At 41.2% G+C, this 25,809-nt stretch overlaps 1 protein-coding gene across 1 annotated transcript in view; it reads right to left on the bottom strand.

Annotated features, from left to right (window-relative positions):
* arap2 (ArfGAP with RhoGAP domain, ankyrin repeat and PH domain 2) overlaps positions 1-25,809 on the bottom strand; it is a 130,989-nt gene that overhangs the window by 8,692 nt on the left and 96,488 nt on the right. Inside the window, exons 29-31 of the mRNA XM_034013433.3 lie at positions 24,802-24,884; positions 22,747-22,782; positions 14,963-15,026 (exon numbers count right to left, since the gene is read on the bottom strand). Coding sequence (XP_033869324.3) covers positions 14,963-15,026; positions 22,747-22,782; positions 24,802-24,884 — 183 coding nt within the window. The remainder of the gene's footprint in view (positions 1-14,962; positions 15,027-22,746; positions 22,783-24,801; positions 24,885-25,809) is intronic.

Raw genomic sequence — 25,809 nt, 5'->3', positions numbered from 1 at the left:
TCTTCAGTTTGATGGTGCAGGCTGGGAAGTGTAGTGTTGATTTTTCTGCCAAACATCAGTTCAGCTGGGGTCAGTTTCGTGGTGATATGCGGTGCAGCTCTATAGTTCCTGAGAAATTTGAAAAGATGTTGTTTCCACCATGGCTTGCCCTCGGAATGTGTGGCAGAAACTGTCTTTTTAAGTGTTCTCATAAAACGTTCCACCTCTGCATTTGCTCTTGGCCAGTAGGGTGTAATTCTTCTGTGTTTGAAACCAAGGTAGGTAGAAAAGTTATTGAACTCTTGGCTATTGAAAGGAGGACCATTGTCAGTCTTGACAACCTGCGGAATTCCAAAAGATGAGAAAATCTTGTCCAGTTTTGGAATGACTGTATTTGCTGACGTGGACTTAACAATTTCTACCTCTGGGTAGCGGGAGCATTCATCTAACACAACAAGCAGATAATCCCCAGAAGGAAAAGGTCCTGTGAAATCAATGGCCACTTGAAACCACGGTCCTTTTGGAAGTTCATACATTTGAAGAGGTTCCATGTGTGTTTGTGGCACAGCAGCTTGGCATGGGATGCAGTTGTGGATTAGATTTTCTACACGTTTATCAATGCCTGGAAACCAAACTTTGTCTCTTATTAGTTGTTTTGTCTTGACTGTGCCTAGATGGCCTTCATGAGCTAAAGCTAGTGCTCTAGACTGCAACGAGGTTGGTATAACGAGTCTGTTGCCTCCGAGTATGATGTCCGCATCTGCATTGGTGGTAAGCTCATTGCGCAGGGGATAGAAAGCTTTAAGTGTGGTAAAGTCAATATTTGTGAGTGTGTCAGGAGTTTTATTAATGTCATGCCAATTTCCTTTCTGAATTAAATCTGCTAGCCTTTGTAGTGTAGGTTCTTGCTTGGTTTCTTGTTTCACTTCTAGCATGGTCATCGCCTTGGGGACCGTGTGATCAGCAATGAAACTTATGTACTCTTCTGCAATCGTGCTAGCTCAAGCTGGTGGTATCCAGCATTTAAATCAAGCTTAGAGAATACCACTGCTCCATTGAGGTCATGGATCAGGTCATCTACTGTGGGAGTCAGGTGGCGTTCTCGCAGAATGGCTGTGTTTGGTAATCTCATATCAATGCAAATACGAACTCTGTCTGGGTCTTTGGGTTTGGGAGCCACAACAATTGGCGATACCCAGGGTGTTGGACCACTTATTCTTTCTATAATGTCCTGACTTTCAAGCAGACTTAGTTCTTCCTCTACTTTTTTTCATACGTGGAAAGGAATTATTCGATGTGGCTGGACAACTGGTGGAATGTCAGGGTGACATGTAGCTTGACTTGGAAATCTTTTAACTTTCCAATTCCTTCAAAGATATTTGTATGTTGTGTCAAGAGTGACTCTAAGAATGGTGGGTGGACCTTTGGAGTTGTATGTGACACTGAATTAATTATTTTTAAAAGTCCAAGTTCAGTGGCTGTCTGGCAGCTCAACAACGAGCCATAGTGACAATGTAGAAAACAGTAGGGACAATTTTTGTGCTGTTGCTAACTGTAGTGCAGAATTTTCCCAACAGTGGTAGGGCTGTGCGAGATCCATATGTGCAAATTTTAATGTTTGCGCGCTGGAGTTGTACCTTGTCTTGTAGTTTGGTGTAAGCAGTTTCATCCATTATGTTCACGCTGGCACTGGAGTCCACAATGACATCAATAGCAGTGTTCTCAACAATAATCTTGGTAAGAGGTTGTTTTGGGTTAATGGTATACACAGTGTAAAGGCATTCATCATCTGAACTTGATCTTCTGTCAGTTTTGCTGGAAGAGTCATCACTTACATGCACTTCATGCACTTTGGACTTTATATGTTGCTTTCCAGGGTTCCTTGTGGTGGGCAAGTGCAGTTTTGAACGGCAGCATTTTTCAAAATGATTCAGTTTTCCACATGCTCTGCATGTTTTGCCTTTAGCCGGGCAAAAGGCCTGTCCTCCTCTGTGAGGGTAGCTGCCTCCACAGTTGTTGCATTTATTATTGTCAGGTGCCCTGTTGGTGTATGCTTCTCTGGTGAATTGACGTTTGTTGTGTTGAATGGAATTCACAGGCATTGCGTTTTGAAATTGCTGTTTTGTTTCTTCTATACTTTTTGCATGAAGTTCTGAGAATTCCATAGCCCTTCCTGTGTCCAGCAGTTCTTTCAGTGTCATGTCAGCATTTTGTAGCGCTCTCCTTCTTAAAAGCGTGGATGTGCAGCTTAAAATAATTTGAGATTTGATTTCCCTTTCTATACTTGCAAACTCGCATGTTGCTGCCAGGTGTCTGAGTCTCGTATGATATGCATCAAGGGTTTCATCTGCCATCTGTTTTGCCTAACGAAAAACGTATGTTTCATATTCAATGTTTTTTTTCGGCGAAAAGTACTCAGTCAGTTTCGTTACTGCAGTATCATAAGCATCCACTCCCCCGGTTTCTGGCAACGTCTCAAAAACATCAAACACACCAGGTCCAGCGTAATGTAAAAGCATAGCTTTCTTTTGTTTGTTGTCTTTAATGTTTAATGCAATAATGAAGTTCTGAAATCTTTGAATCCACTTAGTCCAGTTGTATGTCAAATGAAGGAAACGGAGGAAGTCCAGCTGCAGCCGCCATTTCGTGGTTGTGTTTATTTATTTATTTATTTATTTATTTTAACTCACATGTTGCGTTGTTCAGATATCCTCGTCGCCAAATATAGTGTTCTTGTGTGTTGAGAAGAACAATCCAAAGGCAGTATGATGAGTATTCATAACCTGTATTCATTTAATTGTTAAACCTAAACAAACAACATTGCGCTTCCAGCTTGCAACTGCAACTTCCCGCTATATCCAAAACCTGGACTGGAGTGACGTAACAATCAGCTACGTTACTTCACTCAAAACATGGACTGGACTCAAACAGCGCCACAGTATTATAACAACATTACAGATGTCTAAGAACCTCACTGCCTATTTCTGTCAACATGGGTTCCCATTATGATCCAACAGGGAAGTGGAAATCCTGTGCAAAGAAACTGCAAAGGCTTACAGTTGCAACCATGGCCAGCTATTCCTGCGACCGACACTTTCAAACATTCAAAAGTGCTTATACCTTAGGTCACAGTTCACAGCATCTTAGTCACTGTTAATGGAACTTAACGGAGTATCATACAGAGTACCATGTAGACATGTTCCATAGACATGGCCTAAGGCTAAAACAATGTGGCACTTCAATGGTTAAAGTTTAGTGCACACCATCGGAGTACCAACTCTGAAGACATCGACAGTAAGCCCTCCTGACTGGGATGCTAAATGACACTTGTAGGTTTTTTTTTGTTTTTTTTTTAAATACAGTTTAAATAGTTTACTTTACTGTGGTTTTACTCTTTACTCCCAGGTAGTTTATTTTAAAGTAGAAATGCAACCACAACCTGAATATTATACACCAAAGCTGCTCGGCCGAGCCTGAGACGCAGTCATGCCCACCCTCGAGGGTACAAAAGGACTGCGTGCACAGATCGCAGCGCCATTTTTCCGTTAAAGATCTGACCCGACAGGGGAGCCTGGTATCAGATAAGTATTTGTTGCTTATGACTGTATAATATAATTTATTTTTTAATTTAATAAATATGTGTATATTGTGCACTACAGCCTGTTGTTTGTTACGCCCCGCAGCGACTTTGTGCCCTGTGTGAAGCCAGCAGGTGGAGTCGCTCCTTCCCAGGGATCAAGCAACATAAGTCAGCTGAATTGTGCTCTCCCTCCAGGCTGCTTAGCTCCGGCTGGAGTTAAATTAAAATGATCGTTTTAAGTTACGAGATGTTTATTTTCTGAACTGTAATTGTGCTGTTACTGTTTTCTGTGGAGAAATACATTTCTCTTGTTATATTTTCTGCATTGATTTTACAGAAATACTCTAACAGCTGCTGGGCTCAGTAACGCTGCTCTGGACCGAGACACTCGCTTCGGATTGAGATTGCTTGCAGTCTCATTCCACAGTATCTCGCTGCCGTTTTGGTGACTGCTTTGCATCATCATTACGAGGGCTACTAACAAGCAGGCTTCCCTCAGTCACGCGTGGGTACTGTGTGTGGTTTTGCCAGTAGCTTGTACTGGTGGGAATCCCTGTACAGCGCTACACGTGGTAACTGCGAACCGGTGGACCCGTACCGTACTGGTACCAAGGTTACGACCAGCTCCGTTCCCAACCCGGTACCACACCGTACCGAACCCGGACCAAGGTTACCGACCCGCTCCGTTCCCAACCCGGTACCACACCGTACCGAACCCGGACCAAGGTTACCGACCCGCTCCGTTCCCAACCCGGTACCACACCGGACCGAACCCGGACCAAGGTTACCGACCCGCTCCGTTCCCAACCCGGTACCACACCGTACCGAACCCGGACCAAGGTTACCGACCCGCTCCGTTCCCAACCCGGTACCACACCGTACCGAACCCGGACCAAGGTTACCGACCCGCTCCGTTCCCAACCCGGTACCACACCGTACCGAACCCGGACCAAGGTTACCGACCCGCTCCGTTCCCAACCCGGTAACCACACCGTACCGAACCCGGACCAAGGTTACCGACCCGCTCCGTTCCCAACCCGGTACCACACCGTACCGAACCCGGACCAAGGTTACCGCACCAATGCTAAAGTTATCAAACAGGTACTGATTCAACCCAGTTCCGACCCAGTCCTGTACCAACCAGGTGCTACAGGTACAGTCACAGTTCTGACCCAGTACCGTACCGACCTGGTGTTTGTCACTGACCCGGTACTGTACCTTACCGACCCGGGGCTAATGTCACCAACTCGGTACCGTCTCGGTTTCGAACAGCTACAGACCAGTGCTTACATCCCTGGTCCAGTACCAAGCCAGTGTTAAGGGCAGCACCTGTACATTGTTTACTGTACACTGCATTGCTACTTGCATCATGCCTGGGTTTTATCCCTGTGACACATGCAAGGCCAGTCTGCCTGTTGAAGACAAGCACGGCAGATGCTCTTCCTGTCTGGGGCCAGAGCACGCCAAGGAGTCACTGTTTCCCACCAAGGAACGAGGCTCGCAGAGTTACTGCGTGAATTTTCGGCACGGCCTGCTCTGTCTGTCCCCTTGAGGACTCTGAGGAGGTGGGTGAACAGGAGTCAGACAGCACATCCCCTGCGGTTAAGCTCTCCCTGTCGGCACAGCTTCCACCACTGATCAAGAGGGCCACTGCAGGCTTGCAAGTGGCCTGGCCTACAGAAGGTGGGACAAGGCAGTCCACCTTTGATGAAAAGCCTACCACCTCTGTGTCTGTCCCAGTGCAGCCAGATTTTCTTTTTGAGATCCAGTCATGGGGTCACCCGGATACAGCCCCTGCTGTTTCCCGGTCGATGGACACTCTATATAGGGTGCATGTGGCGGAGAAGCTGGGCCTGGTCCAATTTACGCCGGTGGAGGCTAGAATTGCCGTGTTGTTACAGGCGCCTAATTTAGCGCTCTTGTCCAAGGACATTATTTGGCCCAACAAGCAGTGCCGGGTCTCGGAGATGATCCTCAAGTGTGCCTATTCAGCCAGTGCATTCGGCGCATGGCTTGGCAACTATAATGGTATTCTGGCAGCCTACCAGTCCTATTTGTTGAGGTCCCTCTCTGACAGCCACATGCCCTCACCACTACAACTGGATGAGCTGCCCCTGGTTAATAACAACCTGCTCCGTCTATCAAAAATGAATGGGCAGGCTGCAAATAGGAATCTAGCTGCATTGATAGCTGCACAGAAGCAGCTTTGGCTTTTCCAGGCACCCATGCCTGAAGGGGACAAAGCACCAAAGTTGGATACCCCTATTACACCAGGGCACGTGTTTGGTCCTGCGATGGATGAGATGCTGCAGCACTCTCACTGCACACGGGAATCCACGAAGGAGCTGGTTTGCCTGCTTCCCAAGCGACCACCTCCAATGTGTAAACAAGGCCCCAGCAGCCTCAGAGTCCGGCACAGCCGGCTGAGCCTGCTGCCAGAGGTGGTGTTCAGAACCAGCCCGGGGTGCTCGCCACAGAGACTTTAATAGGTTCCGCCACCCAGCACAGACAAAAGCCTCAGTCCAAGCTACGAGCCGAGCAGCAGCCCTAGGAGTTTGCTGCCACAGGCACAGGTCCTCTTCTCAGGGAGCCATCTGGAGTATTGGCATCAGTGCAGTTCAAGCACAGTCCCCCCATCCCTTTCGGAGTGTGACTCCACCATCAGTCACGGACGCGAAAGACGCCACGGTGGCGTCTCAGGAGCTAACGGCTCTGCTGCAAAAACGAGCCATTCGCATGATAGACCCTCTTCAGTTCTTTCAGACGTGGTGTCTGCTTTGTGAGTTCAATCCTATGACTTGTCCCATGGCAGTAATACTGCAATTTTGCAGGACCTGTTTTATGAGGGGATATCCCCCTCTACATTAAAGGTCTATCGGTCTCCCCAGGAGCTCACTTTCTGGCGGGGCAATTTTTGAAAGGAGCTCGGCAGATTTGACCACCTATGACGGACATTGTTCCTTGCTGGAGGTCAAACGTGATGCTCAATGCACTCATGAAGCCTCCATTTGAGCCCATGCATTCAGCTGAGCTGAAATATTTTTCGCTCAAGCTTATTTATTCTTGCTTGCTATCACCTCCCCAAAGTGGGCGACAAGTGTGAGATGCAGACATTCTCCATTGCGAAAGCCTGCTTAATTTTTACAGAAACCAGGACAAAAGTTACACTCCGTACCAATCATGTCAACCAGTCTGTGGAATTGGAGGCTTTCCATCCACCTCCTCTCCAGTCTGACAAGGAGCAACAGCTTCATACGCTCTGCCCAGTGTGGGCCCTGGTGTACTACGTTGACAGGACAAAAAGTTGGAGGCAGTCCGAACAGTTTTTTGTCTGCTATGCGGCGAAGTCCCACGGTCAAGTCCTGTCTAAACAGAGGTTGTCTAAATGGATAGCAGATACAGTCAGGACTGCCTATGAGCGAGCCGACTTGCCCCCTCCAAAGAAGCTCACTGCCCATTCCACCAGGGCATGGCAACTTCGTGGGCTTTATTCCAGGGTGCATCTGTCAAAGACAGATGCAATGCAGTGGTGTGGGCTACTCCCCATACCTTCATAAGCAACAAGAACTTATCTGATACCAGGCTCCCGTCACATCAGATCTTGAAAGGAAAAATGGAGCTGAGATCTGTGCAAACAGTCCTTTTATAGGCATGACTGTGTCACAGGCTCTGCTTAGCAGCTTTGGTATAGAATATTCAGGTTTCGGGGTCTATAGGAGGTAAACATCCATAAGGTAATGGTTACATTTCTACTTCAGGGAATGTTTTCTGTGTTCATACATACAGTGTATTAATATGCATACCTATCTCTTCTGATTAGTGTTAAACAGGGCTAAAGGCTGAAATCCAGTGACTTAATGAGCTTTGCGGGACCCTTGAAAGAAAGTTAGTAGGATACATTCTGGTAATGGGCAAATACTCTAAACCAAGCTTACTTAATTTCACTGGGGGGAAATACAGTAATGAATATAGATGAAAAAAGAAATACTTAGTGATTGCTTTTAACTTTCTACACCACAGAGACAATATTTAATCTAAGAATGTAATAATTATAGGTAAAAGGCCAAGTAACATTAAAACTGACATTTTTTTCATTATAGCACCCCATGGTCTTTTGGTTACAGTATTTTTATTTGAAACGTATGCAACATGTGTTTGCATTGAATATATACAGTGAAACTGTGATACAACGTACGACTGTAAAAACAGTGTGTTATAACCAAGGTATGCAATAACCAGATGCATGCACATACCCGCCAAATCGGCACAAAAATCTAAACCCAGTACAGTACTAATTGATTCATGTATATATACAATGTATGTAGTATAAAGGATTATTACAGAAGAAACAATATAAAACAATGTAACAAGTAACTAGTACTGTACATTACTATACAGTATGTAACATTCTGTATTTTAATTATTTAATACAGTAATTCTATGTTGCCTTGGATAAAGATGGTCGGCTAAATTAATTATAAAAAATATCAAAAAACATGTAATTAATGTACTGAATAATACTGTACTGTAATTAGTGAAATAAACGAATTAATAAAAAAATACAGTACAGTAATAATAAATTATATAAATAATAAAACTGATCATAATAAAAATATACAAGTCAATAAACATTACCATACAAACTATCAGTTCAGGTACAGTACAGTAATCATTGCCTGTAAGCTATTTTAAGTCTTATAGGCCCTGGCCACATTAGTGTTTCAGAACTGAGTTAAGGGTTCAAAACCTGTTTAACAGTTAGTGGTCCATTTATTCAGCGCATCTCAATTCCACACGCGCTGTTTATTTTAGAAGCACTGTTTAAAAGTATTTTTTTTCCACAGTAAAACAGGTTTAAAGGCACTGCATATCAACAGAACACTCAGTGCCACGTCTCCAGCCCTGCCCCACCCCTTGTTTGACCATTGAATGGTTTTCTCGGCTTCTTCCGGAGAAAAAACGACTAGAGACCTGAGCTTTACGTCTTTTTTATGATGTATCTGACCGGAAAGGGAAAATTATAATGTTGGACCTGGTCCGACATAGGACCGCTAAGGGTTGAAAGTGCTTAACTCGATTTGTATCCACACTAAACACAGTTCATAACTGAGTTCAACAACCGAGTTTGAAACCTACTCAGGAGGTAGTATCGAACTCGGCTGTCTGCATAACTGGGTTAGATAAACTGGTTTCACTGTAATTTGGATGTGAACCATGATCGAGTCTGGTTACACAGTATCCTCCGATATCCCCTAGTGCTTTCGGTAGTACGTTGCCATAATCCCCCTGGTTACATGAGACAAGTATAATAAGAAGACAAACCCGAATTAAAATACAGGAGGGTTTATTCTTGTCATATTCCATTGGTACAGTCAGACATGCTAATGTACTGTAGTACACAAAACTTTGTCCAAAACAATTATTATTAGATCACATCACATATTAGCAACTTAAAAAGGTCTTTATTTTGACTTTAAATTAAATTAAAGAACGTCTTATCCGCCCCAGATTTTCCCTTTGGGCAAATACCCATCTAATTTATTTACTATGGAGTGGGCATTTTCTCCTCCCATACGAATTATTCCCCTTTTGATTACTTAGGCACTTTCTCGTAGCTCCTCCATTCTGCTCCCATGTTCAATGAAAATAAATAACAACATTTACAAGGGGGACAAAGAAAGAAGAATGTGTGTATATCACAGGGGTTTCTGGGATACAGTCATCCAGCGAAGTCATCCAGTGAAGTTTTTTCAACAACAGCTGGGTTACACTAACCCGGTTTCATTAATGCAATCTGGACGCTCTAACACTGTTGGGCTACGGTTCAGGTAAATCGGATTTGAACTCGATTGTCGATTTTTCTTCTCTAATGTGGACAGGGCCTTAGATGACTGCCTCAGCGACTGCTGCTTTGAGCTCTTCGACAACATAATTCTGACTGCTTTCGTCCCGTTAAGATTTGTCCAATAATGTACAGTGAAATTAACGATCGTTTAGTGCTGGCCATGATAATACTGCATAAATTATAGTAATAGAGAGCAAGATCAAGTTCAAACAGCAAGAAGTAGGCCTACAAGTACACAATATGTGCAGCACAGACCACTGCATGCCACTGGGGTCCGTGCACAATACCAGAGCACGTACTAAAAGGAGAATTTAAACAGGATTAAATACAATTTTATTCGGTTCCATGATACTGGTTATTTATATCAGTGTGTACGTTATATCTAGGGCTTTTATTTTTGGGTTTTATTAATTGTATTTTTCGGTGCTTATTTTTAGCTATTTTCGAGTTTTATGCAAATCGTTTTTTTTCGGAGCTTTTGTTTTTGATATACTGTATGAAATTAGTGTTTTCGGTTACTTTCCAAAATGCTTGAGCGTTTCTTTGTGTCAAAATATGTATAGTCACTCGACAGTACTTCCACAATGAAATCCCTATGGTCACAGGCACATTCTTCTGCGTGTTTTTGTGTGTAGGCAATTTTGTACATTTCACCACAATTCTGTTTTAAATCCTCCATATCTTAACTGTAATACAGCTTTAAATCCCGCTAACAAGCCTCCATTCCTGGTTGTAATCTCGTTTTAAATCTTGCAAGCGGAGTCTCCAATAGAAATGTAGGAATGTGCTGTCATTCAATAGTTGGGGCAGGTTTAAAATATTTAGAACGAATCAATGATAGATACAAGTCAGGAAGGTGGGACATTGCCCAGCAGCTCTGGGAAATGTATTTATTATTATTTTTGTAGTAGGTTTTATTTTTTTAATGGGAGAAGGGTAAAGTCAACATGAATTGATTAACCATTTCTACAGTTTTTCCGGTGTTTTTCAGTGTTTATTTGCTGTCAGAAACCCTAGTTATATCCCAGGTACGTTGTAAATGGGTTTGACTGTATATCAAATTTCCTAATCTGTGTTCATATTGTGATTCAAGCTTTGACAAGATGTATACTGTACACTATAATCTTCTTCTGAAATTGTTAATGATGCTGTGTTACAGTTTGACAGAATGAATATGCTTCCCTTCACCCCTCGGTCAAGTTTCTTACACAGTGCGTCTGTCTTCCGCGGTATCTTGTCAACATATCTGCAACAAAACTGCCAGGTTTTAATGAGTTGTTCCTTAGAGGTTATCAATAACCTTTGAATCAATTTGTTTGTTACACTTCCCCTTTCATCTGTGTGATTTTACACAATTCTGTGCCTGTTTCTATGGAAACTGTGACATTAAGGATCCTGGCTAACAGATTGTGGAGGATTTACCAACAGAAGCTTTAAAGAAATCCAATATTTCTTATCCTACCCTCCCTACAAATACAGCTGCTGCAGAAGAGCCTATTTGAAACTGTTACTAAGAGGCATTATGGGATTGACCCTTTTAGCTCTAATTTTAGTTCTAATAGCGATTGATAATGTAAGCAAAATTAAGTGACTGGTAAAGGCTTTATGTATGTCCTTGTTTTACTAGCTGACTTTGTTCAGAGCTCTAGTTTTAGACAATAAAAGCAATTCTCTGTTCAGGACTATATATATATATATATCTATCACGGTTCATGTGTAAAATTGCGCAATCTAATGGCTCCCAAAATTGGGCAACTCAGTTGCGAGCAATTGCTGTGTCCACATCTGAGCAATTACTTGAGCAACAAGGTTCCAGCGTCTACAAGTTCCATTTTTTTATCATAACTGAGGTGACAGTTTTTTTTTTTTGTCCTGTGTCTACAAGTTTAGAATTGTATTTATTTTATTTATTTTTTGACAACGGAGGTGAACACTTTTTTTGGTCAGGTCGTAATGTGTCCAGTAATTAACAAGGAAAAGTTGGCTGTTATTATTTTTTCAATTGTTGTTATTTTAAATGCCATATTCCCTAAAGAAAAAACAAAGCCACGTAAAAGCTGGACGAAACCATTTAATTTCACCGCCGACATTTTTTAAATTACCGCTTCTTTATGCCAGGATATGTAAGCCGTGCAGTCAGCATTATAAGAACCAATCAGAGTTCACGAATTGCCACGTGATCGCCTATGTCTACAGAAGTCGCTCAGAAGGTTGCTTGGAAAGTAGAGCACTGTTCTACTTCAAGCAACTGGTTGTGCAACTGCTTGCAACTGGTTGCAGGGACGTCCACATATAAGCGACTTGGTTGCATGCAACTAAGTTGTGCAACTGATCGCTCAGGTGTGGACCCAGCTTAAGGAGATGGTAATTAATGCTACAATAGTTAATGCTAGAGCATTTGTGGTGAATTCAGAAATAAATGTCAGGGAGCTTAATTGCAAAAAATAAATAAATATAAATCTGTAACATCTGTTACATACTTTTTTGTATTATTTGATTCACCTTCTGGTTTCTGGTTTTATTTCTAACCATTTCTAACCAAAACATAATTTTATATTGTGAATTGTTACCAGGCAGTGATCACGGATGTAAGTAAAAAAGATGGTTTACTATCATCTCCTTAGTTATTTTATACATTGACCAGTGAGCTGGTTAAGCTACACATATGCAGGTTATTTTATAGATTGATGGGTGAGCTGGTTAAATCACCCCCTAACGGTCAAGGCAATTTTTGAATAGAGCATACATGGGTTCTTATGTGTGTTCTATAGTAACCACTACGGTACCCTATCTTAAGCTAGTTTTGCATTTAGCCTAAAGGAGAGGTCAAAGGTCACAGGCCTGGCATTTTCTGAATAGAGCATATATGGGTTCCTATATGTGTTCCATAGTAACCATTACCTTATCTGCACTCTGTAAGGAGTTCTAAGCTAGTTTTACATTTGAAGATTTTGAAAGGTTTTTAAAGAAATGCGTCAGCGGCTATATTGGTTTATGCACAATTTTTTAAAAAGTCATTTTGTATTGACACAGGGATGATGCTTGTCAACGTTTTAGTTAATCAAATAAACCATTTTTCAACTGAAGTGGTTTTAAATTTAACCCTTTGGGGTCCTATGTCGGACCTGGTCCGACATCGCAATTTTCCCTTTCCGGTCCAATGTCGGACCCTGTCCGACATCATCAAAAAGACGGAAAAAACAGGTCTCTAGTCATTTTTTCTCCGGAAAAAGACGAGAAAACCATTCAATGGCCGAGTGAGACCGATGGAAGCCGAAAAAAAAGAAAGGGGTCGTATCTCATGAATACTGACAGACCCGACACCACACAGATAACACGGACATACACAAACATGATAGCTGCTTCCGCATCCAGCGCTCAGAGAATATCACAGACATTTTCAGAGCTTTTTGAGATGTTATAGTAATAAAATAACGACTTGGATCACATTATTGAGGAGTTTGGTGATAAAACGAGTGATCAAGAGATGATTTATCGGTATGTACTATTATTACGAGTTATTTGAAAAATATAGCGAACGAGGGGTAGGGTGGTGCTGGAGATGCAGTACTGAGTGTCCTGTTGATATGCAGTGCCTTTTAAACCTGTTTTACTGTGAAAAAAAATACTTTTAACCCTTAGCGGTCCATTTATTCAGTGCGTGTCATGCTCGTCAGGTCCAATTTATTTTCACACGCGCAGTTTATTTTAGTCGCGCTGTTTAAAAGTATTTTTTTCACAGTAAAACAGGTTTAAAACAGCGCGTCTAAAATAAACTGCGCGCGTGAAAATAAATCGGACCTGACGCGCCTGACACGCACTGAATAAATGGACCGCTAAGGGTTAAGAAAAAAATGTAGTTCTGGCAGCCATCTTGTTTTACCAGTTAGAGGTTAATGAGAAAGATGTCTATGAAGTGCTGTAACTATTATTAATGCAGAACAAAAATACATTGCAGTGGTGACAGCCAAGACTGCTACCACCAATCATATAGTCAAAGTATGTATTCCAACCTTTAATTAACTCCTACTTCTTTGAAGTAGAAATAACATCTGTTACTTCTGACCTTGTGACAAAGTGGCTGTATGTTGTGCAGGACTTTCGCAGTGAAGTACTTGGGAGACTTTAGCTTGTTTTCCAAAACAATGATGCATTTTATTTATGGTGCACGGAGAAACCAAAACAAGCAAAACAAATAAACACACACAAAACAAAAGCCTAACTTCGTCAAGGAGCGCTAACTAAACACTGAGTTTCCCTAACTGAGGCTGGAACGGCTAGCCCGTTTCTCCAACAAAAGCACACGAAAATGGTTACTCACAGTAACACTATAATGTTGTCCTGTTTGGGACACAAACACACCCTGGCTCACCCTGCACGGGCTGTTGATGTGGTTTCTCATTCCAGGTGGCTTTAAACAGGTAGATGATAAAACTCACCGGATAGAAACACTTGAAAAATTGGCTTCCATGGTTCACACACGCTCCTGCTCTCAAATTCCTACTCTCCTTCAGCTAGACCAAGACAAAAGAGCTTCCTTTTATAGGGCTCGTAATTAGATAATTAATGACCACTTATACCAAATTCTTTACACCTGAGTTGTACACAGACATTTAGAGTTCTCCCACGACCTCTAGTGGACACTCTTAGAAACTGTTAAATCCTGACAACATTTTTTTACAGAAAAACTGGACACAGCCCTCTGCTCATTCTCACATCCACATTTTTTTTTATTACCTTTCCCTTTTATTCTATCACAACATTTAAAAAAAAAATTAAACTAGACTAAACGCTCTGAAAATACAGCATAAATAGCTTGAAGAAAGGTCAAAACTTAAATATATATATATATATATATATATATTTAGGGCCATCAACATTATAATTACTTCTGCGCAATGTATGTGTACAAGTTATTGAGCTGAAATTGTGAATTTTGATTAGTAGGGTTTTGAAGTGTGTACAAAAAAGTCAATTTGCTTCTGAAAACAATAAAAAACAAATTGTTTTTCAGAATCAAGCCTACTGTTTAACATTAAATGATTTGTACATCACATTTTTTCTAAATGTGTTTCTTTATAGCTAATACACACCATACAATATTGATTTACTTTGACCTTTCTAGTATGAGTTGTGATGATTTAAGGTAATATCAAACATGAACAAATGTCTATCCCAGTCTATCCCTGCAGGGACTGGAGAACTCATTTTGACCTTGTGGAATTCGAGTCTATAAAGTCAAAGTGCTGCTGTAACAGAATACATGTTGACTGGGAGAAAAGGAAGTTGTATGCATGTCCCAAGGATACCAAGTACAGAAATCCTTACCTGAATAGCTCATTTTTACATGTGACTTTGAATATCCTTTTACTTCCAACAAGACTTAATATACGCCAGTATGTCTTTTAAACAACTCAATGACTTCAGGAGTATTTCATAAAACAAAACAAAAACATTACATAAAACAATCCGTGGAATCAAGCTACTCATCAGATTCGAAAGAAAGAACACTTTTAATGCACAAGATAGATAAATAATATAATGTGTCTATATCATACCTGTACTCTGAGGATTCCCATCATCCACTCCATCTGTATGTCTTGTCCATCACAACACAAATACCTAATCAGGCAGAAAAAAAGTCATACAATGTAGATACTGAAACACTCTAATGGACCACACTAGCGATAACTGCCTAAATTTATCATCAATTGGGATTTTTTTTTTTTAAATGGATCACATCTCAAAGTAACATCATAGCATGACTGCACTTTCATGCATTTTTGGGGAAAGAAAGCAGATAGACAGAACAGGACCACTACAGACCTATCAGTAGAGACCCGTGTTTTTCGCAAATGCGAAATAACACAAAACATATAAACTGAAATAAAAATGAAAAATCATTAGAAAGCAAACATAGAATGACATTTTTTAATTGGAAGGTTGATACAAAAAATACTTTAAATATTTGCAATCATAGTTGTCACGTCTTTACTATAGACGCCATTACTATAGACGTGGTCTGAAGGGAAATGGAAGCTCTGTCTAGCACTTGCGCAAATGTACAGTTTGGAGCAAGTCGTTCACCACTTTTGGGAATTGAAATGCCTAAACAACACATAACAATTAAACAACGCTGTAAAGAACTTGAGCATGAGGGGATGTGTGCATCTGACGGCGACAAAATAATGATGTGCAGATTTTGCAGCTGTCGGCTGGAATGGGAGTAGGAAGATACCATCGTTAAGCATTAGCTGTTTATTCCTTTAGGGGGATATATGGCTTGTTTGTATTTTGCATTAGTGTGCTAATTCTTTGTTTTATTTCAAGCGGTGCAAACTTTGCACTGGAGCAAATGCTGTTTTGGGTTTGAATGAATTTGAATGAATGAATCTCCTTTGCTTAGTGTTTAAATACTGAGAAAACCCAAGCTTGTTGTGTACTGGAGCCCTACTTCAGTGAAATGGGACTGAAATACAATTCCTATCTTTTTTTTTTAATGGGCAGATTGCTGTATATGCAATTATTATGACAGCCCCACAATAGTAGTGCAGTATATATATACACACATATATATATATATATATATATTTTTTTTTTTTATTTGATCTTACTTTAATATAGAGGGCATGGGCAGTATTTACTATAAATAGGCAGTTAATTAAAAAGAGTGGGGGACTTCACGTATTTATCGTTTGTGAAAAATATAACGAAAATTTATAAATAATAATAATAATAATTTCACAAGGCTCTACCTATCATCCTTACTGCCATAACATGCAGTCATAGCCTCAATCATAATCACCTTAACACAGGGATAAACTGTTCTTGTTCATGAGGGTACGAATGATATGAGCCTCAGAGAATCTGAGACACTTGAGAAACACTTTAAATCCCTGCGGCATAAAACAAAAACACTTGGTAGGAATACCATAATTTCCCCTTAATAGTTGGCTGGCAAAGTGGTGTGTCTCAGAGAATCCGGGTTTCATAGATAAGTGGTGCGTCTCAGAGAATCCGGGTTTCATAGATAAGTGGTGTGTCTCAGAGAATCGGGGTTTCACAGAGAAGTGGTGTGCTTCTGAGAATCTGGGTTTCATAGATAAGTGGTGTGCTTCAGAGAATCTGGGTTTCATAGATAAGTGTCACAAAGACGGCCGGAGTGGGTGGCGTCAGACCAGAAACAGGAACACAAACGACAGAGAGATGGGGTTTTGGTGAGGCTGAACGCGTGATCGCGTTCAGCATTTAATAAACAGAACAGAAAATAAAAGGTTGGAACAGACAAAAACACAGGACACGGCACTGGTAGCCAAAAGAAACATATAAACAAAACGGACTAAACACTTAACACACGGTGCACGGAGACAAACAAACACGGTGAGTACAAACAAAACACTTATTGATTATTATTTTACTTTACGTTTCTCCTTCTCTCTCTCACCCGTTCTCCACTCTCGAACACCCAACCCTGAGTGCAAGAAATGTGCGTCTATATATACTATTGTGCTGGGATTCAATTACTAATTAATTATTCACTTGAATCCCAGCACGTGAATTAATTCTGTGCAACCCCGTGCTCACATATTACATTTAACCAGCACGTGAAGTGATTTGTGCTCTCCTCTTGCCTAAATACAAATCTACACTTTTTAAATACACGTGAAACACAGACCCGTTTATATCCCGTGTACCAATCTATACACCAACATTTACACACGCACGCATACACACAAATGCACACAGGGACGGGGCACATTGCCACATATACCCCCCCTTGTGCGCAGCACACATGGCCTCAACGGCCACCTCCCCCCTTAAAAACCCAGCAGTCCAGGCCAAAGTCTCGGGCTGGGAAGGGAGGCTTCAGTGGGCCCATGGCTGGAAATGCTGTCAGCTCCCCTGCCGGTAGTGGCACGGCTGACAGCATGCTGGTTCCGTCCTGCAGCGAAAAAGCTGCGGGGGCAGGTGGTCCCCCGACCTCCCCCTTCTTCATAGCCGGCAGCTCCCTCCTGTGGGGCTCCGGCCACAAGAACTCCTGCAGCGAAACTGCTGCTGGGGAAAGTGGTCTCCAGACCTCCTCCCCCTTCTTCGTGGCCGGCAGCTCCCCTTTCTGGGGCTCCGGCCACCGTACTCCCTGCGGAGGTACGGGCAGCAGAGGCAGCTCCTGCTCCTCTGCTCCGGGCGGTGGCGGAGGCAGAGGCAGCTCCAGCTCCTCTGCTCCTGGCGGTGGTGGAGGCAGAGGCAGCTCCTGCTCCTCTGCTCCTTGCGGTGGTGGTGGCGGAGGCAGAGGCAGCTCCTGCTCCTCTGCTCCTGGCGGTGCTGGCTCCCTCTGCTGTGGCGGCTGGGCATGTGCGCGCCGTGCTGCCTTCAGCAGCATAGCGAGAGGCTGCTGGGGGACACCAGCATCCTGCCCTTCTCCCCCCCAAAATTTTTCAGGGGGTTGAGCCTGTAACCCCTCCCCTTCCGGCTCTTGGGGCTGAACCAGCAGGCATTTTCCCTCTGCTGGTGGCTTGGGTCCCAGGGCTGTGGAAGCCCCGACTTGCCTCCCTTTGGGCTGTGGACGCACCGACTCCTCCCTTTTGGGCTGTGGACGCACCGACTCCTCCCTTTTGGGCTGTGGACGCACCGACTCCTCCCTTTTGGGCTGTGGACGCACCGACTCCTCCCTTTTGGGCTGTGGACGCACCGACTCCCCCCTCTTGGGTTGTGGACGTTCGGGCTCCCCCCACTCAGGCGTAGGACGTTCGGGCTCCTCCCACTCAGGCGTAGGACGTTCGGGCTCCTCCCACTCAGGCGTAGGACGTTCGGGCTCCTCCCACTCAGGCGTAGGACGTTCGGGCTCCTCCCACTCAGGCGTAGGATGTTCGGGCTCCTTCCACTCAGGCGTAGGACGTTCAGGCTCCTCCCATTTGGGCTGTGGACGCTCAGGCTCCTCCCCATAGCTGCGGAAGGGACAGTGGGCGAACAGGTGATCCTGGTCGCAGAGGAGGCACCCCGGCGATGGCTTGTTACATCGCCGTGGATGCCTGGCCCTTAGGCGGCACTCCTCCTCCCTGTCCTTCACCTCTTTATCCGTCTCTGCCTCCCGCTTGGGCTGTGAAGGCAAAACCAGCAGGCATTCACCCTCTGCTGGTGGAGATGGGGACAGCAGGTACTCACCCTCTGCTGGTGGAGATGGGGACAGCAGGTACTCACCCTCTGCTGGTGGAGATGGGGACAGCAGGTACTCCTCTGCTGGTGGTCCTGCTACCTGGGCTGCTGTTCCATTTATGGTTGCCTCCAGGTAGCTGAGGACAAACTCCACACCTTCCTCCAAGGTGTTTGGGGTGTGTTCCTCCTGATAGGCCTCCCATCTCTCACTGTCCATCATCCACAGGGCCTGGACGACTATGGGCAGAGACTGGGCCTCCAGCCCAGCATTCTCCAGCATCCAGTCCCGCACTTTGATGGCGTCTTCTGCCATTTTTTTTTTTTTTTTTTTTCTTTTTTTTAAATCCAAACTGCGGTTCCTGCTCTGGCCTGAGTCCTGGAGGCGCTGTCGATCCCACGCAGGACACCACGTGTCACAAAGACGGCCGGAGTGGGTGGCGTCAGACCAGAAACAGGAACACAAACGACAGAGAGATGGGGTTTTGGTGAGGCTGAACGCGTGATCGCGTTCAGCATTTAATAAACAGAACAGAAAATAAAAGGTTGGAACAGACAAAAACACAGGACACGGCACTGGTAGCCAAAAGAAACATATAAACAAAACGGACTAAACACTTAACAAACGGTGCACGGAGACAAACAAACACGGTGAGTACAAACAAAACACTTATTGATTATTATTTTACTTTACGTTTCTCCTTCTCTCTCTCACCCGTTCTCCACTCTCGAACACCCAACCCTGAGTGCAAGAAATGTGCGTCTATATATACTATTGTGCTGGGATTCAATTACTAATTAATTATTCACTTGAATCCCAGCACGTGAATTAATTCTGTGCAACCCCGTGCTCACATATTACATTTAACCAGCACGTGAAGTGATTTGTGCTCTCCTCGTGCCTAAATACAAATCTACACTTTTTAAATACACGTGAAACACAGACCCGTTTATATCCCGTGTACCAATCTATACACCAACATTTACACACGCACGCATACACACAAATGCACACAGGGACGGGGCACATTGCCACAATAAGTGGTGTGCTTCAGAGAATCGGGGTTTCATAGATAAGTGGTGTGCTTCAGAGAATCAGGGTTTCATAGATAAGTGGTGTGTCTCAGAGAATCGGGGTTTCATAGATAAGTGGTGTGCTTCAGAGAATCTGGGTTTCATAGATAAGTGATGTGCTTCTGAGAATCTGGGTTTCATAGATAAGTGGTGTTCTTCTGAGAATCTGGGTTTCATAGATAAGTGGTGTGCTTCTGAGAATCTGGGTTTCATAGATAAGTGGTGTTCTTCTGAGAATCTGGGTTTCATAGATAAGTGGTGTGCTTCTGAGAATCTGGGTTTCATAGATAAGTGGTGTGCTTCAGAGAATCTGGGTTTCATAGATAAGTGGTGTGCTTCTGAGAATCTGAGTTTCATTGATACTTGGGACAGTTTTGGGGAAAGACTGGGATTCTTTAAGAAAGATGGTCTGCATCCAAACAGGAGGGGTTCTATCACATTAGCAGAAAACATAGAGAACTACTGCCATTTAGCAACTATTGAGACTGGGGCCCCAGTTAGAACTGGAATGGCTTTTTCAAAGCGTACTGCTCTTGGATTAACAATGCCATCTGTCAAATGAAAAGAGACTGTCACAAGGCGGAACGTAAATGGAGAGCTACAAAATCACAAATCCATTATGATATTTTGAAAACTTTAATTGAAGTACAACGAAGCTTTAAAGTCAGCAAGATGCACTTATTTTTCTAATCTTACTGAGGTAAATAAGAATGACTCTAGGGTCCTTTTCTCAACAATCGATAGGCTAGTTAATCCCTCATCCTTCCTTGTAATTGACACTGAGGCCTCAGTTACTGTGAAGAATTTTTAAAACTATTTTCAAACAAAAATAGTGAATATTAGGGATAAATTTCACAACATGACTCATTCAAACATGCCAGTTAGACTGGCTGAATCAGCGATGTTTTCTTTGATCAATATTCAAGAGCTAAATAAGATAGTAATGTAGATGAAATCTGCTACTTGCTCTTTGGATCCAAAACCATCTAGATTTCTGAAGGACGTGTTCAGTGACCTGTGCAATGATGCTCTAACTATAATTAAGAGTTCGCTGTCAACAGGGATATTTCCAGCTGCTTTTAAAACAGCCCTGTTGAAACCCCTACTTAAAAAACAAATTTAGATAGTTCAATTCTAAGACATTATAGACCTATTTCAAACCACCTTTTTTTAGCGAAGGTTCTTTAAAAGATGGTATTTAAACAAATTAATAGTTTCCTTGATAGTAATACTATTTTGGAGAAGTTTCAGTCTCTCTAGAACTGTTCTGAACAGGTTTAGATCTTATCTAAAATCACTAGGTGAGATTATTCGTAAACATGGGGTGAACTTTCACTGTTATGATGATGACACACAACTACATCTCTGTTAAACCAGGTGATATCAATGCTACTACAGTTTTACTTGAGTGTCTTGCTGATATTAAAAGTTGGATGTCTCAAATGTTCTGCAATTAAACCGAGATAAGACAGAAGTCTTATTAATAGGTTCTCAGAAAAAGATAGAGTTGACAAAAATAGATTTGGGTAACCTGACTTCAAATTTGAAATCCAAGGTGACAAACCTGGGGGTTATATTTGATTCTGAGCTAAGCTTTGAATCTCATATTAAAACAAAATTACTAAAGTGTCTTTTTATCATCTGAGAAGCACTGCTAAAATTAGATCATTTCTTTCTTGTCTGATGCCGAGAAAGTAGTTCATGCCTTTATTTCATCTAGATTGGACTACTGCAATGCTGTTTTCTAGTCTTACAAGTCATGCTCTGTCACATCTAAACCTTCTGAAGAATGCAGCTGCTAGGGTTCTAACTAAAACAAAAGAAAGGGGACACATATTACTGTTGTGTTGGCATCACTGCATTGGCTTCCAGTTAGTTATAGGATTGACTTTAAAATTATATTGCTAATATTTAAAGCACTTAATGGCCAGGCACCGCACTATTTAATTGAGATGTTAACTCCATATCAGCCTGTGCGTACACGGAGGTCAGCTGACAGTGGCTTGCTTCGTGTTCCGAGGGTAAAGCGCAAAAGGAAAGGAGCGGCTGCTTTTTGTTATAATGCTCCTAGACTGTGAACCCACTGCACCTTCAATTGCAATTTTAAAACAAGACTTGACACATTTTTACAACATAGCCTTTTAAAATTTAATGTACTTTTAATGTGATTTGTTTCTGCTGTCTCTGATGGTTCAAATGAATGTTTTCTTTTAGTCTGTATTACATTTTTTAAAATCATTTTTGTACTAATACTTAATTATTTATTAAATTCTGTCTTTTAGCATACTTGTTAATTTTCTCTGTATTTTAAATGTATTTTCTTGGTAAAGCGCTTTTACCATAAAAGGCACTATATAAATAAAGATTATTATTATTAGTAGTATTATTATCGTTTTTATTATATGTTGCCGAGATTTAGACTGCATTTAGTAGTGTGCAAGAAAAGGGCTCAATTTAATGCAATAGTGTTGACTCAAGGCTGCCATCAAGTGTAGTGTGGGAAATAATCAAAGTAAAACATAATGCTTAGTTATATAGGCAGAAAATGTTATGGTGAGGTTGTGACAGCTGTATTCAATTTTGGTGGCGCACTACAAAATGGACATAATCACAGGGTCAAAAGGTATAAGCTATGAAGACAGACTGAGGGAACTACATGTACTGAGAGGACACAGACTTAGGACAGAGAGTAGAAGGAACAGGGAGCAGGGAGTTACAGCACCATACCACAGTGTTGGTGCTGAATCACTAGAATCCTCTAAAATACTACTCGGCAGAGTTCTGGGATCAAACAGCACCCTCCCTTTTTTACTTTGACATTATTTATTATGACATTATTTTTGGTATTCTTTATCACAAATCTTCAAACTTAGTTATCAAGTATTTGTTTGCCTGAATTTACTCAAACTTTAAAAGAAAATGTGTTAGAAAAACATATATTGTGTTAGAAAAACATATATTTAACATACAAAGAGGTATGCGTGACGTCTATAATTCTTGCTATTCCTTATCTTCTTATGAATACCAACAGCTAGATCTTATTTTTATTGGCAACTTTTTTATTTATAAATATTTCAAGTGATATATTTAAATAGTGAACTATGTAGTATGAACTTACCACTGCTGCTTTTCTGTGTATATAGTAAATCCCCAGCTGTATAAAAGAGTAGGAAAAAAAGGATTTTATTACGGGAGTCACCAGGGGCTCATGAAGTCTACTGTCATTTTTAAAAAGTAACTTTCACCCTCAGCTGCCTTAGAGTTACATCTCGTGTACAACAGCATGCATATCTTGTGTAGGAGGCTGTGTAGTCCAGTAGTTAAAGAAAAGGGCTTGTAACCAGGAGGTCCCCGGTTCAAATCCCACCTCAGCCACTGACTCATTGTGTGACCCTCAGCAAGTCACTTAACCTCCTTGTGCTCCGTCTTTCAGGTGAGACGTTGTTGTAAGTGACTCTGCAGCTGATGCATAGTTCACACACCCTAGTCTCTGTAAGTCGCCTTGGATAAAGGCGTCTGCTAAATAAATAAATAATAAATACTACCCAGCCAAAACTTTACAATACTATAAAGCAGAGTGTACTGTACACCTTGTATGTCTAATGTTCAATCTGTTTATGGCACACAATAAAGCAATAAAATGATGTGCATTCACTGTGCTTAAAATATACAGTTTGGAATAATACAGCAGATATAAAAAGAAATGTGTGGGGTTTTAATATTCATCTTCATCTGTAAGGAATAAAACTTGCTCTCTGACCATAGGTCCATACTACTGTAATTTATATACCTGGAAACACATTTTTAAATGTCTAGAAAATAATGTAGTTCTTGCATGAGAAATTGATGACTACACTTTTGGTGCTTATCTTGGCGAGAGCCGAGTTCAAATCAGCATGAAGTTTTAACATCTACTCTCATGTAATGGAAATCTATGTTGTAATGAACCTCCTGTGAACAGACTGAGGTTAAAATAGTTCAATAGATTATAACACCCAAGGGCTCATTTTTTCAGAGATAGCAAAAATGACCTTGAAATCTTTAAACCCCCTCCCGGGAATCAACTATTATATTCTATCAGTGTATGTATTTATGTATGTGTGTGTATATATATATATATATATATATACACACACACACACACACACACACACACACACTTGTACTTTGTACCACACTTGTACTTTGCTTGAACAAAAGTGTTGTATTTCTTGCTCTTATTGTATTACTTGTATTGTAACACTTGAAATGTATTTGCTTACGATTGTAAGTCGCCCTGGATAAGGGCGTTTGCTAAGAAATAAATAATAATAATAATAATATATATGGCAAGACAACCATTAACTACTCAAGATATGTGTGTATTCAAAACATATATTAGTGTTATTGTATGTAACTGGGAAAGAAGCACAGCAAGGGCGATAAACACGAGATCTGTCCCATAGCAACTGCAGGTGGCATCATCCGCATCAGATATCAGGCAACTCGGCCCAAAACTAGATCTGCCAAAACTAGAAGTCCTCTCAGACGTAAGTGAAGTGTGACGTAACTTTACTTTATAAAGTCAAAAGTAAAACCACTGTATATGTGTTGTGTTGCACTGCATAATTCAAAACTGCTGATGATAATAATAATGATAATAATAATAATAATAATAATATACATGTTGTGTTTTGTATAAAATAAGGCCGTTTACTTGCTTGTTTTTTAAGACCCACCTCGGTTTCAGTATGCTTGGATAGGAACTGTATCCATTACATTTCAGATCGTCATATAACAAGTGAATAGGAAGCTACAGCATACTACTCGGACAGAGGGAATGTTTTACACTATTTTGGCACTCAAAAGCATAATTTACTTCATACACAATACAACATGTATTATTATTATTATTATTATTATTATTATTATTATTATTATTATTATTATTATTATTAGCAGTTTTTAACTACACAGTGCAACACAACATATACAGCTGTTTTACATTTGATTTACTAGCTGTCTTTGTAAAGGCTAGTGCAGTTATGATTCTAATTGTGTCCGATTTATGTCCGATTTTACTTGTGTCCAACAGTGCTTCGGCCAACCTAGTTTTGGGATGAGTTGACTGTGAACCATCTGCATCTTTGTGTTTGTTTAGTTTATGGTGACTTTACAACGTAACATTAGTTACCATGTTGGAGGCTTCAGTCTTTTCTTAAGGCCCAGGTAAAATTTGAAGGACTTCACAGAGATCTCCTTTTCAGGTTTGGTGCTCTGAAAAATATTAAAAGGTATATAACAAGTCAAACCTTGAAATTAAAATATAAATGTTGCATTGTAAAGTGTAATTGATTAAATCTATACACTTTTTGGAAACTTCAACCAAGCAGAATATTAACTAAGTTGCACATGTGTGCTCTCCCATTAAATGTTCCGATAGATATCGTTTTTTTAAAGACTATATTGATTACGTATCTTATGCTTACTCTTCAGATTTGTAAACTAATCCTTTCTTATTGTTAATAATTAAATATAAATTATATACAGTTATAACGTTATAAAGATTTTTATCCTGGTTTGTAGTAGTGTTTATTTTTTTTTCCTGCAGTTTTATCATACTTGTTTTCATTATGGTTTACAGCACATTTTCCAAATTGCGTTATTCTGAAATTGATGCCAACAACTGTGCCAAGTTTCAGTTGTATCGCCTAATAGTTCGGCACATTCAGAAGTATCCTGAGGTTAACCTAATTAACAAAGTCCAGCCCTGGTTCAAATAGATACACTTGAAGATAAAGTGTTTTCACATGAACTATTAATATATCTTCACACACACAGCTTAAAAAACAGCCCTGATCTAGTGTGAAAATTAAAACTACCCTGGGGCTGAAACACAATGAAAACATACTGCATGCATTATTTGAAACAGAGCACCTGCTAGACTTAGTAGGTAATATCTGACAAAATAATAACTATAAAAATAATAACTATAAAACTTGCCTACATTGCTATGGCCACAATTACAGACTCATTCTGCAACACACTTCTCAGGATTGAACTGCACTACTACAAAAACATACCTGAACCTCTCATATAACAAAGTGGTGAGAACTCATTATTTTAATTTGTTTATTGATATACAAGTAATAAACTGGTGTGTGCTGTCTCTGGGCCACCATGAAGGGGTAACTTGCTTGTC

The sequence above is a fragment of the Acipenser ruthenus genome, chromosome 2, assembly GCF_902713425.1.
Source record: "Acipenser ruthenus chromosome 2, fAciRut3.2 maternal haplotype, whole genome shotgun sequence".
Lineage (NCBI taxonomy): Eukaryota > Metazoa > Chordata > Actinopteri > Acipenseriformes > Acipenseridae > Acipenser > Acipenser ruthenus.
Note: the sequence above shows the minus strand (reverse complement) of the source record. Positions and strands in the feature narration are given on the sequence as shown.